At 39.3% G+C, this 18,450-nt stretch overlaps 1 protein-coding gene across 2 annotated transcripts in view; it reads left to right on the top strand.

The window, feature by feature from the left end:
* LOC126284024 (fatty acyl-CoA reductase 1-like) overlaps positions 1-18,450 on the top strand; it is a 244,364-nt gene that overhangs the window by 205,067 nt on the left and 20,847 nt on the right. For both annotated transcript variants that reach the window (XM_049982575.1, XM_049982574.1), the window contains 2 exons: positions 1,307-1,416; positions 10,898-11,090. In XM_049982575.1, the coding sequence (XP_049838532.1) occupies positions 1,307-1,416; positions 10,898-11,090 (303 nt within the window). The remainder of the gene's footprint in view (positions 1-1,306; positions 1,417-10,897; positions 11,091-18,450) is intronic.

Here is an 18,450-nt window from a genome sequence, read left to right as displayed (position 1 = left end):
TTATGGGAAATAGCTTATTTGGTGTTGTTGTATGCTGCAGCACTGCTTAAGGCAGTGTTACTTCTACGAGCTTCAGCATCCCAATAAAATGGAATTATAGAAATTAAAATGTTGTCAAAATAATAATCCTCATACCTATCACCACAGCTGAGGTCACTCAGGAATGTGTCTGTGGTGATGCTGATTAGCATGTTGCTAATTTGAATACTGATAGTGGAATAACTTTTCACCATGGGTATTTTACCAGCAAGGGGAGGACAGGAGGTGTTGTAAAGTTTTGAGCTCCAGATAGTTCATCAATGTCCTGGATTAAATTCCAAACTTCTACATGATGTCTCATGAAGTGAGAGTATGACTCTGTTGATGGTGATACATCAGTTAGATGGGGTCATTTAAGCTCAGTGGCCTCTTGGGGCTATTGGAGAGGAGAAGGCTACATTCCAGCATTAGATTCCATCCTTTCTATTCTCTCTCATTATCATATAACATTCACACCACACTTTATACACACCCATTACAACCACTTACACTCAACAGATGTACTTGAGATTCACCTCTCACACATCACATAAAGAGGGGTATTATGTACAGAGGAAGAAAACACATTTACAGTTAAGTGGCTGAATAATCCCTCAAGAGTCTCCTACTCAACAATGCCACGTGACTGTAGCAGAAGACCTCTGTAGTAGTAGACAAGAATGTTTCGTGACTGTCAGTATGTATTAATTTATATGCTAGGTCTACCAGAACGGAGACCACATTTAGTGATTCCGTAGCACTATAATATAGATAACACCAAAACTTTACATGTGTAAGTCCAGTTCAATCTCTGCAACAAAATGGCATAATTTGTAGATACTTACAGTAGTGGTCCATTCTAACTAATTTAGTTATCTGAATCAATGAATTGAAATAGAAAACAAGCTGTTGTGTTACCACACTGAGTCAATGCTTACAAGCTACCAAATGTATTACCTGACATCATACAAAATTTGTATAATGTTCTGTTTGGAAACTTCAAATCATACAATATGTATGGGTCAAAAACTGATTGCCTTTTCACTTTATCATTGTAACAATAGTGACATTGTTGTTGAATACAAAATTCTCATCTCTGCCACCAGACAGTATTTTGTAGAACATACAGGATATGTATCTATTAAACTGTTGATTGTCACTATGTGATTCCCTCTTGCCAGTTGATTTGCCCTCATTTCTTCCAGCATGGAACAGCCAGTTTAAATTATTATTGATAATTACTAGCATGTAATGTGCAGTTTTCAGTTGTGCTCTTTCTTTTCTGCAGGTTAGTGGGTGATCTTCCAAATACTTATGCCTTATCCAAGAATCTTGCTGAACAGTTAGTTGCAAATTATGCACAGAAGCTGCCTATTGTAATCGCCAGGCCATCCATAGGTAAGCAGAAGCCATTATTTTATGAAGTGCTAGTTCTATAATCACTTCCTTTAACAGAAGTGTCTGTGAGGAAAAATACAATATAAAAGAGAACTGTGACAATTCCGTTTAAATTATATGCAAGTTTTGTGTGTAATTAGCCCTCTGCCTAAAGGGCACTGGACTGTAACATGTAAGATGGTGGTGTGTAATGTAACTAAATTGGTGCATGAAAAACAGCATGCTGTAATCAAATTACAAATTCAAAGAGTTCATCCACACATGTAACACACACTCTTTCAGCATGGCAGTTCCAGACCACACAAGACCACTGTGCCTTGTTCACTGTCATCAGGTGTCCCCCATGCAGTCCTGATTTGCCCCCTCTAATTTTCATCTCTTTCCAAAACTTGAAGAAAACCTTTTAGGACTACACTTTTTGATTGTGATGAAGCAATGCAAGCAGAGGTGAGGTTGTGTGGCTTGTCAACAAAGTCAAACGTTCTGCAGTGATGGTATCAAAAAACTGCTCTTTCGTTGGGAGAAATGTGTTCATTGCCAGAGTAACTGTTGAGAAAAAAAAATATATAGACATTAAGAATAAAAATATAAATGTTAAAAACTTTAAGAGTTTTCACATAAAAAATTTGATGCATTACTTTATAGCATGGCCTAGTATATCCGAGTTCTGGGTTGAATTTACATATTTAAAGGGAATGTGTTACAGTATGCCATGTATGTTTGGAAACAGCTAGTTCTTTGAAATTGAAAATAGTATTTTGGAAAGAGAAGGAGAAGTAGAAGCAGACATGCTAAGGTATATTTGACAGAACAGTGAAAGACATTAATCAAAACAAGTCACCTGGAGTAGACGACACTAAAAAAAAAAAAGGGTTCAAATGGCTCTGAGCACTCAGACTCATCTTCTGATGTAACCAAAAACTTCAGAGAAATCCTCAGTTCCCCAATCACACTGTAATCATCTGTGGAGACTTTAATCAACCAACAATTAATTGGAAAAATTAAGTTTTGTTTGTGGTGGGTATTAGAAGACATCCTGTGAAAATTTACTAAATGCCTTCTCTGAAAACTACCTAGAACAAATAGTTAGGAGCCCTACTTGTGAGGGAAATATATTGGATCTAATAGCAACGAATAGAGCTGACATCTTTGAGGATGTCTACATTGAAACTGGTATCAATGGCCATGACTTGGTTGTGGCGGCAATGAGTACCAAAATAGATAAAAAAATCAGTAGTGTCATATCTTAATGAGGAACTTGAAACTTTCAGCACAGTGCAGGAGCATGTAGAGGAGCTTTGGCTCAAGTTTAAAAGAATAGTTGACCATGCACTGGATAGATATGTACCCAGTAGAACAGTTAATAATGAGAGGGAACCTCCATGATATACAGTCACTGTAAAGAAACTTCTCAAGGAACAGAGACTACTGCATAATAGGTGTAAAACAAAGCATAGGGCTAAAGATAAGACACGCTGAATGAAACACATTTGTCTGACAAGAAAGCAATGTGTGGTGCCTTCAATAACTATGATAGCAGAATATTGTCAAATGACATTTCACAAAATCAAAGGAAATTCTTGTCATATGTAAAGGCTGTTGGTAGTGCCAAAGGTAGTGTTCATCCCTAGCAAATAAGACAAGAACTGAAACTGAAGGTAGCAATTCAAAAGATGAAATGCTTAACATAGTTTTAAAATGCTCCTTTAAAAAAGAAAACTTAGGAGAATTACTACTGAAAAGATGCATGAAATAAATGTTAGCATCAGTGGTGTTCAGTAACAGCTGAAATCGTTAAAACTGAACAAAGCTCCAGGCCCTGATGGAATCTCTGTCAGATCCTGTACTGAATTTGTGGCTGAGTTAGCCCATCTTCTCACTGTAATCTATCCTAGACCCCTTGAAGAAGAGGCTGTGCCCAATTCTTGGAAGAAAGCACAGGTCACACCTGTCTACAAAAAGGATTGAAGAAATGATCCAGAAAACTACCATCAGTATCCTTGACATTGATTTGTTGTAGACTCCTAGAACATATTCCTAGCCCAAACGTAATGAAGTATCTTGAATGGAATGACCTCCTCAATACCAACCAGTATGATTTTTGAAAAAATCAGTCATGTGAAACAAAACTTGCACTTTTAACACATGACATATTGAAAGCTCTGCATCTAGGCAACCAAGTAGATGCAATGTTTCTTGATTTCTGAAAAGCATTTGACTCAGTTCTTACTGTCAAATATATGATCATATGGGGTGTCAAGTAAAATGTGTTACTGGATTGAGGACTTTTTGGCAGGGAGGAAACTACATGTTATGTTGGACACAGAGTCATTATCAGAAATAGAAATAACTTTGGGTGTGCCCCAAGGAAGTGTTTTGGAACCCTTGTTGTTCATGTTGTATGTTAATGACCTTGCAGACAATATTATGAGTAAAATCAAGCCTTTTGCAGATGATGCAGTTATCTATAATGAAGTACTGTCTAATAGAAGCTGTATAAGTATTCAATCAGATCTTGATAAGATATCAACATGGTGCAGAGATTTGCAACTTGCTCTAAATGTTCAGAAATGTAGAATTTTGCATTTCAAAAATGAAAAAAAGTAGTATCCTGGAATCTGCCAACTCATACAAATACATGTGTGTAACACTTTTTATGGATATGAAATGGAATGGTCACATTGGTTCAGTCATGAGAAAAGAAGGTGGTAGTCTTTGGTTTATTGGTAGATTACTGGGGAAGTGCAATCAGTATAAAAAGGAGATTGCTTACAGATCACTCATGTGACGTGTTCTAGAATATTGGTCAAGTGTCTGTGGCCCACACCATATAGAACTAACAGAGGGTACTGAATGTCTACAGGGAAGGGCAGCATGAGTGGTCACAGGTTTGTTTAATCCATGGGAGAGCGCCATAGATATACTGAAGGAACTGATTTGGTAGACTGTTGAAGACAGACGTAAACTACCTTGAGAAAGTCTATTAACAAAGTTTCAGGAACCAGCTTTAAATGATTACTCTAAGGATATACTACAACCTCCTATGTATCACTCGCACATGGATCGTGAGGATAAGATTAGGATAATTATGCATTCACAGTGGAATTCAATCATTCTTCTCATGCTCCATATGTGAATAGAACAGGAATAAACCCTAATAATCATTCTTCTCATGCTCCATATGTGAATAGAATATGAATAAACCCTAATAACTGGTACAGTGGGATGTGCCCTTTGACATGCAACTCATGGTAGTTTACAGAGTATAAATGTTGATGTATATGTATCTACATCTACATCTACATTCATACTCCGCAAGCCACCTGACGGTGAGTGGCGGAGGGTACCCTGAGTACCTCTATCGGTTCTCCCTTCTATTCCAGTTTCGTATTGTACGTGGAAAGAAGGATTGTCGGTATGCTTCTGTGTGGGCTCTAATCTCTCTGATTTTATCCTCATGGTCTCTTCGCGAGATATACGTAGGAGGGAGCAATATACTGCTTGACTCTTCGGTGAAGGTATGTTCCCGAAACTTTAACAAAAGGCCGTACCGAGCTACTGAGCGTCTCTCCTGCAGAGTCTTCCACTGGAGTTTATCTATCATCTCCGTAACGCTTTCGCAATTACTAAATGATCCTGTAACGAAGCGCGCTGCTCTCCGTTGGATCTTCTCTATCTCTTCTATCAACCCTACCTGGTGCGGATCCCACACTGCTGAGCAGTATTCAAGCATTGGGCGAACAAGCGTACTGTAACCTACTTCCTTTGTTGTCGGATTGCATTTCCTTAGGATTCTTCCAATGAATCTCAGTCTGGCATCTGCTTTACCGACGATCAACTTTATATGATCATTCCATTTTAAATCACTCCTAATGAGTACTCCCAGATAATTTATGGAATTAACTGCTTCCAGTTGCTGACCTGCTATTTTGTAGCTAAATGATAAGGGACCTATCTTTCTATGTATTCGCATCACATTACACTTGTCTACATTGAGATTCAATTGCCATTCCGTGCACCATGCGTCAATTCGCTGCAGATCCTCCTGCATTTCAGTACAATTTTCCATTGTTGCAACCTCTCGATACACCACAGCATCATCTGCAAAAAGCCTCAGTGAACTTCCGATGTCATCCACCAGGTCATTTATGTATATTGTGAATAGCAACGGTCCTATGACACTCCCCTGCGGCACACCTGAAATAACTCTTACTTCGGAAGACTTCTCTCCATTGAGAATGACATGCTGCGTTCTGTTATCTAGGAACTCCTCAATCCAATCACACAATTGATCTGATAGTCCGTATGCTCTTACTTTGTTCATTAAACGACTGTGGGGAACTGTGTCAAACGCCTTGCGGAAGTCAAGAAACACGGCATCTACCTGTGAACCCGTGTCTAAGGCCCTCTGAGTCTCGTGGACGAATAGCGCGAGCTGGGTTTCACACGACCGTCTTTTTCAAAATCCATGCTGATTCCTACAGAGTAGATTTCTAGTCTCCAGAAAATACATTGTACTCGAACATAATACGTGTTCCAAAATTCTACAACTGATCGACGTTAGAGATATAGGTCTATAGTTCTGCACATCTGTTCGACGTCCCTTCTTGACCTGTGCCCTTTTCCAATCCTTTGGAACGCTTCGCTCTTCTAGAGACCTACGGTACACCACTGCAAGAAGGGGGGCAAGTTCCTTCGCGTACTCTGTGTAAAATCGAACTGGTATTCCATCAGGACCAGCGGCCTTTCCTCTTTTGAGCGATTTTAATTGTTTCTCTATCCCTCTGTCGTCTACTTCGATATCTACATACTGGGTGGTTATAACTCACAGAGGTTCAGTGTGGGCTGTAATTAATGTATGGCAGCAAAACTTGATAGATTTGCTAGAACGTTAATGCAAAATTGATTTACACTAGAAAAAATTAGTCCAATACTGGCCCCGAGTGCAAATCTGGTCTGAACAAAATCTCAACAATGCCTCCAGTGCTTATATTGAACAAACTATGTAAGTGGTAGTTAATAATAAAATAAATATTATGCCTTTCTCACTTGCTTGATCTTTTCTGCCCATATTCCATTCCTAATCCATTACATAATGGAAGCATTTCTACGTGTACAATTTTTTTCCAGCATAAATTAGTACCACATTAACACATTATAATATCTACAAAGTTTTACTGCCATTTAATAATTACAGCCCACATTGGACTGCCATGAGTATCTGCACTTTAATTGTAACCACCTAGTATATGAGGCAGGCAAATCCCCTCAAACTTAAAGAAAAATGAAGTAATACAATTTCCAAACAAGGCTGGTGCCTTTTAGTGCAGTTTAGAATGGTCATGTTCCAAAATATTAATATGAAATATCAAAACAGTAATCTAAAGACAGGTAAAGTTGGCCATCAGTAAGATCAATTTTGCACTTAGAGAAATATGTGAACTTGTGACTCAATATTCATCCTAGAATTTATCTTAAAAGATCGATTGAGCAAAGGCAAACCTGCATTCATAGAATGTGTAAATTCAGAGAAAATGTTTAACAACGTTGACTGGAATATACTCTTGCAAGTTCTGAAGGCAACAGTTATAAAATAAAGGTCAACTGTAAGTTGTATTGAAATGAGACTACAGTTATAAAAGCCAAAGGGTATGAAAGTCAAGCATTGGTTGAGAAGGGGGCGGGATAAGAGTTGATACCATTGGTATGCTGTTGTGCAGTACAGTACCGTACATTAAACTATTTCAGATAGCTGTATCTATTTTCTTAATTATGTATTTATGGTCATAGGTAGTAAGGTATTGTAGTTAGCAATTTTACCAAAATTTCATCAACTACACTACTGGCCATTAAAATTGCTACACCATGAAGATGACGTGCTACAGACATCAAATTTAACTGACAGGAAGAAGATGCTGTGATATGCATATGATCAGATTTTCACAGCATTCACACAAGGTTGGTGCCAGTGGCGACACCTACAATGTGCTGACATTAGGAAAGTTTCCAACCGATTTCTCATACACAAACAGCAGCTGATCGGTGTTGTCTGGTGAAAAATTGTTGTGATACCTCGTGTAAGGAGGATAAATGTGTACCATCACATTTCCGACTTTGATAAAGGTTGGATTGTAGCCAATCGCGATTACGGTTTATCGGATCGCGACATAGCTGCTTGCGTTGGTCGAGATCCAATGACTGGAGACTCAGAGACCCTTGACACTGCATTGCAGACAGGAGCACCTGTGATGGTGTACTCAACAACGAACCTGGGTGAATGAATGGCAAAACATCATTTCTTCGGATGAATCCAGGTCCTGTTTACAGCATTATGATGGTCGCATCCGTGTTTGGCGACATCGCGGTGTACACACATTGGAAGCGTGTACTCGTCATCGCCATACTGGCATATCACCCAGCTTGATGGTATGGGGTGCCATTGGTTACAGGTCTTGGTCCCCTCTTGTTCGCATTGACGGCACTTTGAACAGTGGATGTTACATTTCAGATGTGTTACGACCCGTGGCTCTACCCTTCCTTCTATCCCTGCGAAACCCTAAATTTCAGCAGGATAATGCATGACCACATGTTGCAGGTCCTGTACGGGCCTTTCTGAATACAGAAAATGCTCGACTGCTTCCCTGGCCAGGACGTTCTCCAGATTTCTCACCAATTGAAAATGTCTGGTCAATGATGGCTGAGCATCTGGCTCATCACAATGCGCCAGTCACTCCCCTTGGTGAACTGTGGTATTGTGTTGAAGCTGCATGGGCACCTGTACCGGTACACAACATCCAAGCTCTGTTTGTCTCAATGCCCAGGCGTATCAAGGCCATTATTTCTGCAAGAGGTGGTTGTTCTGGATACTGATTTCTCAGGATCTATGCACCCAAATTGTGTGAAAATGTAATAAAATGTCAGTTCTAGTATAATACACTCCTGGAAATTGAAATAAGAACACCGTGAATTCATTGTCCCAGGAAGGGGAAACTTTATTGACACATTCCTGGGGTCAGATACATCACATGATCACACTGACAGAACCACAGGCACATAGACACAGGCAACAGAGCATGCACAATGTCGGCACTAGTACAGTGTATATCCACCTTCCGCTGCAATGCAGGCTGCTATTCTCCCATGGAGACGATCGTAGAGATGCTGGATGTAGTCCTGTGGAACGGCTTGCCATGCCATTTCCACCTGGTGCCTCAGTTGGACCAGCGTTCGTGCTGGACGTGCAGACCGCGTGAGTCGACGCTTCATCCAGTCCCAAACATGCTCAATGGGGGACAGATCCGGAGATCTTGCTGGCCAGGGTAGTTGACTTACACCTTCTAGAGCACGTTGGGTGGCACGGGATACATGCGGACGTGCATTGTCCTGTTGGAACAGCAAGTTCCCTTGCCGGTCTAGGAATGGTAGAACGATGGGTTCGATGACGATTTGGATGTACCGTGCACTATTCAGTGTCCCCTCGATGATCACCAGAGGTGTACGGCCAGTGTAGGAGATCGCTCCCCACACCATGATGCCGGGTGTTGGCCCTGTGTGCCTCGGTCGTATGCAGTTCTGATTGTGGCGCTCACCTGCATGGCGCCAAACATGCATACGACCATCATTGGCACCAAGGCAGAAGCGACTCTCATCGCTGAAGACGACACATGTCCATTCGTCCCTCCATTCACGCCTGTCGCGACACCACTGGAGGCGGGCTGCACGATGTTGGGGCGTGAGCGGAAGACGGCCTAACGGTGTGCGGGACCGTAGCCCAGCTTCATGGAGACGGTTGCGAATGGGCCTCGCTGATACCCCAGGAGCAATAGTGTCCCTAATTTGCTGGGAAGTGGCGGTGCGGTCCCCTACGGCACTGCGTAGGATCCTACGGTCTTGGCGTGCATCCGTGCGTCGCTGCGGTCCGGTCCCAGGTCTACGGGCACATGAACCTTCCGCCGACCACTGGCGACAACATCGATGTACTGTGGAGACCTCATGCCCCACGTGTTGAGCAATTCGGCGGTACGTCCACCCGGCCTCCCGCATGCCCACTATACGCACTCGCTCAAAGTCCGTCAACTGCACATACGGTTCACGCCCACGGTGTCGCGGCATGCTACCAGTGTTAAAGACTGCGATGGAGCTCCGTATGCCACGGCAAACTGGCTGACACTGACGGCGGCGGTGCACAAATGCTGCGCAGCTAGCGCCATTCGACGGCCAACACCGCGGTTCCTGGTGTGTCCGCTGTGCCGTGTGTGTGATCATTGCTTGTACAGCCCTCTCGCAGTGTCTGGAGCAAGTATGGTGGGTCTGACACACCGGTGTCAATGTGTTCTTTTTTCCATTTCCAGGAGTGTACATTTGTCCAATGAATACCTGTTTATCATCTGCATTTCTTGTCGGTGTAGCAATTTTAATGGCCAGTAGTGTATTATCTTCCAAGAGCAGTAAATACCCTTTAGCTGAAACTTTATCTGAAACTCTTTGTCACATTTTGCTATCGTTAAGAAGAATACAATTTAGCTTTCTGGCTAATTTATGTAGTTCACATCTAAGTGTGTGATAGGTCCGAAGAGTTTAGGTTAATAAATATTTGATAAAAGAAAGATGATGAGCAGCTCATGCAAAACTAATATCAGTACTGTCTACTTTTTTTTCTCAAGACTGAAATGCCTATCATTCAGTAACTAAGTGGTTTTTTTCTGACAGTTTCCTCCTGAGCAGTGTGTACTTGGAGCATGATGTAGTTGGCTCTTTTGCTTTGAGAATTTTCTCATAAACATACTTTTTGCACCATTAACCATTTCCATAGCTTTGAACAGATATTTTTTATCTTCAGTATCACTTTTCTGTTCAAATGGAGAGGAATATTACAACTTTCTTGTTTACCAGTTATTGGCAAATTGAGACCAGATTGATTCTTGTTTCTACAGAAGTCACTACACCATTTGCACTGCACATTTGACAATACTTACATTGTCTGAATGTAATACTGACACTTGTTCAGAGCAGGTCTCTTCTGTGTACCTTATTCTAGCACCATTAGTGTAACTGATTTATTTTTATTGTTATTATTATTATTTTTATTAATAGTAGTAGTAGTAGTAGTAGTAGTAGTAGAAGGAAGAGGAGGAGGAGGAGGAAAAGAAGTTGTGGCAAAACTTGTGTTGATGATTGTACTACTGAATACTACATCCCTGAAATTGGCAGTAAGCAAATCCACAATATTTTGACCACGTTAACTTTTGAAATTTTCAGTTACAAATGCATTTAGTCATTAAAATACTGAAATGCTGTAGTACTTGAGTTCTTTACTGAAATTGGCATTAAGAAAATCCATAATATTTTGACTATGTTAACTTCTGAAGTTTTCAGTTACCAATACATTTAGTCATTAAAATATTTAAATGCTGTATTACTCGGGTTCTTTACTGAACTTTTTTAGAACCAAGCATGTTGACAATGATTTTCTTTTCAACAGTGATATCATCCTGGAAGGAACCCATGCCAGGATGGGCAGATAATACAAATGGACCAGTTGGTCTGTTAATAGCAGCAGGTAAAGGTGTTCTGAGGACAGTGCTTGGACATCCTGGAATTTATGCAGATGTAGTACCTATAGACTGCACAGCAAATGCCATAATTGCCCTGGCTTGGCATCTTGGAGAAAACAGGTTGGTGCAATAATAACTATTAAATTCAGTTATTTATTTTAGTGGTTTTACTTTTTTCATTTTCATTTTATACTGCATAAAATCAAGACTCATCATTTCACTTTCAGTGATGAATTCTATTGAAATAAAGTGATTTTAGTTGTTTCGGTTTCTTTACTTTTATTTCACTTGACCTCTGTGCCAATTACACATGATTATAGACTAGGCTGTTATATATCCAGACCTTCTAAAATTAAAATGATGATAACAGTAATAGTACTAGTAGTAGCATATATTTCAAAAAATTGATAACATATTCAGAGCCTATGAATATGAAATCTCTCTAAATAACATACCTACAGCAGTACAGACAGTTGTTCATAAAACTACCCTTTAAGGCCTATTACAAGCAAGCTGCAGCAGATAAAAAGTATAGTATTGCTATAAAACAGATAGAAGAAAAGTGTGACTTTTAACAAATGTGATAAGACTGATAAAGTAACAAATGCACTGTGGTAAACGGATTTGCAATTTGAGACAAATGACGTGGTGGGTGAAAACTGAAGTTATCTTTTCCATAATACATGTCCTTGGCTCAAAAAGACCATACAATTGAATCTTAGACTTGAGATGGAGTAAAAATAAAAAAAAAATGGCATGCTATTCTTTAGAACTGCACACATGGTCTAAAAATAGTGTGAAAGAACCAAGGCACTGGGGCTGCAAAGAATGAAACTTAGACCATAACAGATTTACTTCATATTACAAAGGTAATAAGGACAAGGAATATAAAAAGTATTGGCAACAGCCAATCCATAGGCATACAATGTAACATTTGAGGCAATCCTGTCTAGTGCATACATATAGCAAAAGGATATATATTTTCTTAAATATCTTGTTGTAATAATTAGAGTAATGCAAAGTTAGATAACACAGCATATTATAAACCATTGTTCATTAAATATAGAATATTAACAGTTATTAATCTATATGTTCTTGATAGTGTTAACTATACACTTACTGAACTACCAAATTTAGGTCTAGCAAATCAAAGGCATGACTACAATACAAGAATCTGTACTTCTGTGCTCTTGCCACAAAATAGATGAGCAGAAACTAACAAAGCATAAGTATATGACAATTAAAATATATAACAAATTATCTAAACATGCCTCAAGCATACCAATCAAAGTACATAACGAAAAGTTAAGCTACTTCTTGTGAACTAACCCATTCTATTCATTAGTAGAATTTTTAGAAATGTTGAATATGAACTTAAATATGTAAAAATGTATTTTATAAAGTTAATAGGTTAAGTGAACTAATGAGGTCTATTGCATGTAATAATGCTGAATGACGAATGAAGAATCTGAATCAGAAGTGTGTAACTATTTATGCCAATGAACAGGATAATAACATCAATTTAAGCTGACATCAATAAGACCTCAGGTTGCAAGTTCTACTCTTAAGTATGAGTGGCAGTGTGACAGGAATATCGCCACATTTAGTAGTAACAGAAATGTTTTCTACAAATACAGACATACTGCCTTGAGAACTCTGGTCACAGGTACTGAAGTCAATTCTATTAGGATAACCATTATTGTTCATATGATTATCAATTTCAATCTGGTATGCATCTTCAACCCAGTCCACCCCCGGTAGCTGAGTGGTCAGCGCGACAGAATTTCAATCCTAAGGGCCCAGGTTCGGAGATTTTCTCTGCTCAGGGACTGGGTGTTGTGTTGTCCTGCTCATCATCATTTCATCCCCATCGATGCGCAAGTCAAATCGAAAGACTTTCACCCGGCGAACGGTCTACCTGACGGGAGACCCTAGTCACATGACATTTACATCTTCAACTCAAAACAAGCAACTAAACAAATCAGTTAGGTGATCCATACATAGTTTATGTACAGGATGGCCCGCTTAAATGTTTGAGTGCAGGTATCTCTGGAACAACAACAGATATTGAAAAGTGAATTTTGTTAGTATCAATGAAGGCAGAGGGTTGTGAAAGTAAATATTATGAGACATCCTAAAATGTAAGCAAATATTATTTTCCACCTAAACTTATGTTTGTTTAAAATGGGTAAATTTTTTATGCTATGAACGATATGAAAAATCACAAAAAGAATGATGTTAGTTGCATTGCAATACTTCAATTACATCCGAAGAAAATGCAAAGTGAAATTGACACTTGAAATAAAAGAAATGTGCTGCTGCTGCACATTCCTGTGACAGACGCTGTACTTATTGCTATTTACTGGAAACAATACAAATGTCCATTTACCTGCAATGAAAAATAAGGAAAGGGTTTACTCAATTGCACTTTATTAATCTTCACTACAGTATTAGAATGGACATAACAGTAACACAATTCCAAATATCAGTGGCCAGAGCAAACATAAGTAATGGATAGCCAAGGATCTAAGAGAAGGATAAATGATAGTTGTACATAGTTCTACATCAATTACATAATGGAACATGACACATACAGAATATACCACAGGACATTTTTAATGATTACATTACAATTAAACCTTTGCACACGGTGAACTGATAAAATAAATGTACAACAGTACCTGTGAAACACAGAATGTATGTTGGTATGCAATTGTATTTCTCACAGCAGAAACACTACAACACATGTTTGAAGAGACCACTATTTACTTGGCAACTCCGCTGAGCATGCACAAAGACTGGTCGGCTCACTGGTGTCAGTGTTGGAGGTGTTACTGCAGCATATGCAGTGCCAATACTGGCTTTCATGTTATTCATTGTTGTTGAAACTTCTGATACACCACATTTTTCACATGTCCTCAGACAAAAAGGCTCATGGGACAAGGTTTGGTGCCCACACTGGAAGTCTCTGGAAAGGGCTGCCCCATCCTACCCATTGATTTCGGAATTGTTGGTTTAGTAGACTGACCAGTACCATTCTGTAGTCTGTACACAGGTAAGCAGCATGTGCAACACTGAAAACATTAAGCATATATCCCTGTTTGTGGCAGGAAATCCTATTAATATTTTTGTCCTTCATGATAATAGTAAAAGAAAAATAACATCCATCTATCATGGCAATTATGAGCAACATGGGATTCATGCTTGCATCTCAGAATCTGGAATAGAGTCATGTTTCTTTATCTCATGTGTCAGTTTTGTAGTTTCCCAGAATGTAATTGACATATTACTATGCAACCAATGCCAATAGTTTTGTGATTTTTCACATTACTAATTGAGTAAGAAATAATATGGGCTGTCCATTAAAAAAAGAAAAAAAAAGACATAAGTTTATATTGTAAGTAATATTTGATTGAATTTGAGAGTGTTTCATAGTATTGGCTTTCAAGAGCCCTTGCCTTACATTCATACCCACAAAAGTTGTTGTTCAGTACCTATTGTTGTCCCACAGATATTTCTGCTGAAGCGTTTAAGGGAACCACTCTGTATATTATCAAAATTTTCAATGGGCTATTTATCTATTTTGAAAGAACATGCAATGTTAAGCAAGAGAATAAACCAAGAATTTGGATAAAGCCTGAAGATAAAATTTATGGCAGAATGGACCATACAAGAAAATGGAAAACAGTCATGGTTCTGTTAGAGATATTTTCAATAGCAATGTAATCTCTTTTTGGGCTACAGAACAGACAGTATACTGATCTGTGATCAGAAGTTACTGAAATGTAAAATAGCTTATACTAAGGTGTTTTATGGCTGTCTGCATAAAACAAATATGGCTCAGAAAGTAATGTGGCAGTGGTATCTTTTTCTGAGTACAAACATTTCATCTAGCAAATTTTGTTTTTCGTCACATATAGGAGCTAATTTGGTGATATCAAGTACCAAAAGGTGGAACAACTAGAGCTACTGGATGTTTCGAAGACATCAAGAATCCAGTCAAGAATATTTGTTGTATAAATAATGAAATGGATTTAATCACTTTTGCATAAACACAAGCACATAGAATGGACCTTGAATTTTAAAATATCATGTTAACATTACACTGGGCGATTCAAAAAGAAACAGCAGTTTTCATTTGTTTATTACAGACAAACTAAATAAAAGATCTAATGGGTAAAGTAAACTGCAATAATGCAAGAATTTGGGGGTCACAAAATCATGCTGTAATCACTGAAAATGAAACAGACACAAAAACTGAATGTTTTTTGTACTGTTCCTATTCACAAAGGTTTAAGGACCTTTCTGTGGAGAAAACTGATGGGAATGTTATACCTGGACATGCTGCAAAATTGGTTGTTTCCTCAACTTCATGAAGATTCCAGTGATTTCATTTCTATACATGATGGCACTCCACCTCACATTCACCTTGAACTGCAGCTTTATCTTAACAATACCATCTCACAATGATGGACTGGAAGAGATGAACAACAAAATATTGTTCACTGCTTCTGGCCTTCCAGGTCAACAGACATCACACCTTGTGATTTTTTATCTGGGTGTACAAAAAAGACAGACTTTTTGTCTTACCTATGACAACCACTCTTCAAAATCTGAGAAATTGAATTGCTGAAACTGTCAGTTCAATAAAGTAGGACTTGTTGATTCAAGTGTGGAATGGAATGGACTACCTTCCTAGCCTCCCAAAACCTCAAACCTCTTGTTTGGTTCATGTTCACTGACGATATCTTCATGATCAAAACCTAAGGTCAAGACACCCTGTCCACATTCCTGCATAGCCTGAACACCTTCTCTCACTGCAATTCACTTGGTACTTCTCAGCCTCATATGTCACTTTATAGAGTTTGACTTTGACTTCCACCTCCTTGATGGCTCCACCAATACTTCTGTCCTTATCCAGCCCACTAACCATCAACAGTAGTGGCATTTTGACAGCTGGCCCTCCGTTCCACACCACAAAATTGCTCCCATTTAGGAATGGCTGGTGTATCTGCAGTGACAAGAATTGCCTTACACATTACACTGAAGCTTTCACAAAAATCTTCATAAACAAATACTACTACCCTCCCCTCCCCCCCCCCCCTCCCCGTGCCCCCTGCCCCCTCATCCCTGCCACCCCAAAATACAGAACTAGTTCACAAACAGTTTTTCCATCCCATATACTCATACATACCTGCTCCTCCCACCATCCCAAGAACTCAGTGCAAAGGAGCACCCCCCCCCCCCCCCTCCCACCATCAAGTATCTGCCAGTGGTAAATGGAACCATGGTCATTGCCAGAGCTTTGACTATCTATAATTATGCTCAGAAATGAGGGAAATCCTATCCATGATCATTCTCACCCCTCCTAAAGTGGTATTTCATCACCAATTCAACTCACACAATATCCTGGTCCATCAATATGCTGTTATGACTCACATGGGTCGTTTCCCTGTGGGACATTCAGATGCAAGACCCGCCTGATTACCCAAGTCATCACATCCTACTCTAGCTCTATAACAGGCTTACCCTACTACATCAGAGGTAGTGCCGCCTGTGAAAGCAGCTAGGTCATATACCAGCAATGCTGCAATTTCTGCACTGCATTATGAGTGGGCATGGTGACTGACCAGCTGTCCATCAGAATGAAGTGCCAGAAGTAGCCATGAGCAGACAAAACACACTACTGAACATTGAAAATGGCGTATTCAAGTTCAGTGGCTACTTCACAATCCATGCCAATGGGTCCTTCCTCCCAGTACCAGCTTTTCTCAACTACACAGTTATGCTTGGAACACATCCTTCATCCACAAAACTCTCCTAAGCTCTGTCTCCATTAACCTATAGCACCCATGCCCTCTACCTAAAAGTGTTCTTCCACTGTTCAGTAACCTCCTCCAAATTGATGCCTCCACATCATCGTCTTCCTGCACCCATGCTCACTTATTCTGTGCAGTTGCTGTCTCCCTCCTCTATTCCTATCCCACACACCTGCTGCTTCCATTCAATCTATCAGCTACACTTTCCAAACTCATCATCCCATTTCCCACTCCTTTCTCCCTCTATCCATTCTACCCAATACAAACCCTAGCCCCAGTTAACTTGGTGAACTGCAGTCTCAGCATTGTGGGTTTAGCTGGCACAATGTAGCTGTGCGTGCGTGTGTGTGTGTGTGTGTGTGTGTGTGTGTGTGTGTGTGTGTGTGTGTGTGTGTGTGTGTGTGTGGGAGGGGGAGGGGGGGGGGCTTATGTATATGTACTCTAGCTTGTTAAAGGATTCCTACAAAACCCAGCAAAGTTTTCCTTCTTTTGTGTGTACTCATTGGCAAATCAATGGCTCTAATATTTGATAAGCTGTCTCCTTCACTCGTACATTGTTTACATTCTGCCAGAAATTTCCATAATTCATTGGATGTTCTACAAATACAGAGAACAGCAAAATTAACAGTTTCAAAACTAATGCAAAAGACTGTGACGGTACTATTATATTATTTTAAAATTTTAGTGTGACCCAGATGGTGACAGATTGTTCAGAAAATCATTTCTCCTTTATTGACCTTATATTATAGTCGTACATTCTGTTATCAGGTAAAACAATGCCATTAAATGCAGTATAAATGAATAAATTTGATACTATATTGCCTACACCTTTAACTAAATGTAATTTGTAAGTTAAAGTATTTTAATCCTCGAACAGGCACACTATTTTTCATAACATGAGCAGCCACCCAGCATACTTTCTACACATATAAAGAGCTGTCTCTATGTTACCAAGGTATGAGCAAAATCACAGTTTAATCTTACTTTAATTAAACAATGACAAAATAAATTTACATAATATGACCTAAAGTGCTGTTTAATTAAACAATACTGAAATAAATTTCATTATATAAGTCTGTGGCCACGGACAGATGTTACACCACACTAATGACCCTCTTAAAACATCACACAGCACAGTTGCATCAGATCCCACCCAACCACTTATTTGATTACTAATTACCTCATAGACAGCTGCCTCATACAGGATTGTGCTGCTAGCTTGTAATATGTATCATTTTGCACATACTGTAATTTTTTCTCATCTAATTAACTGTTTGTTTTATTACTACTGCTCACTTGGACACATGAAAACAATTTATCACTGTGTTAACTGAAGCAATAATAAAGGAATGGTTATGGGCTCAAAAGGGAAACAACAATGGAACAGTGCAAAACAATTTTATTGGGTTGCACATTTTATACATAGGTGCTTGAACATTAAACAATTGAGATGCCCATTCATCAAAGTTGAGATCACTTGCTCAGACATTCCAGTACTGATGATAAGAAGTACAAAATAGCTAAGCAAGTTCTCATTAACTGAAAACTGATGTTAAAATGTCACGTGTGTCCACTTCTAAACCTAAAGAGAAATGTATTTTTACATAAATGGTATCTGAAGGGATGCACTATATACAGATTTTACATTGTCACTCAGTATT

Source organism: Schistocerca gregaria, chromosome 8, assembly GCF_023897955.1.
Source record: "Schistocerca gregaria isolate iqSchGreg1 chromosome 8, iqSchGreg1.2, whole genome shotgun sequence".
Lineage (NCBI taxonomy): Eukaryota > Metazoa > Arthropoda > Insecta > Orthoptera > Acrididae > Schistocerca > Schistocerca gregaria.
Note: the sequence above shows the minus strand (reverse complement) of the source record. Positions and strands in the feature narration are given on the sequence as shown.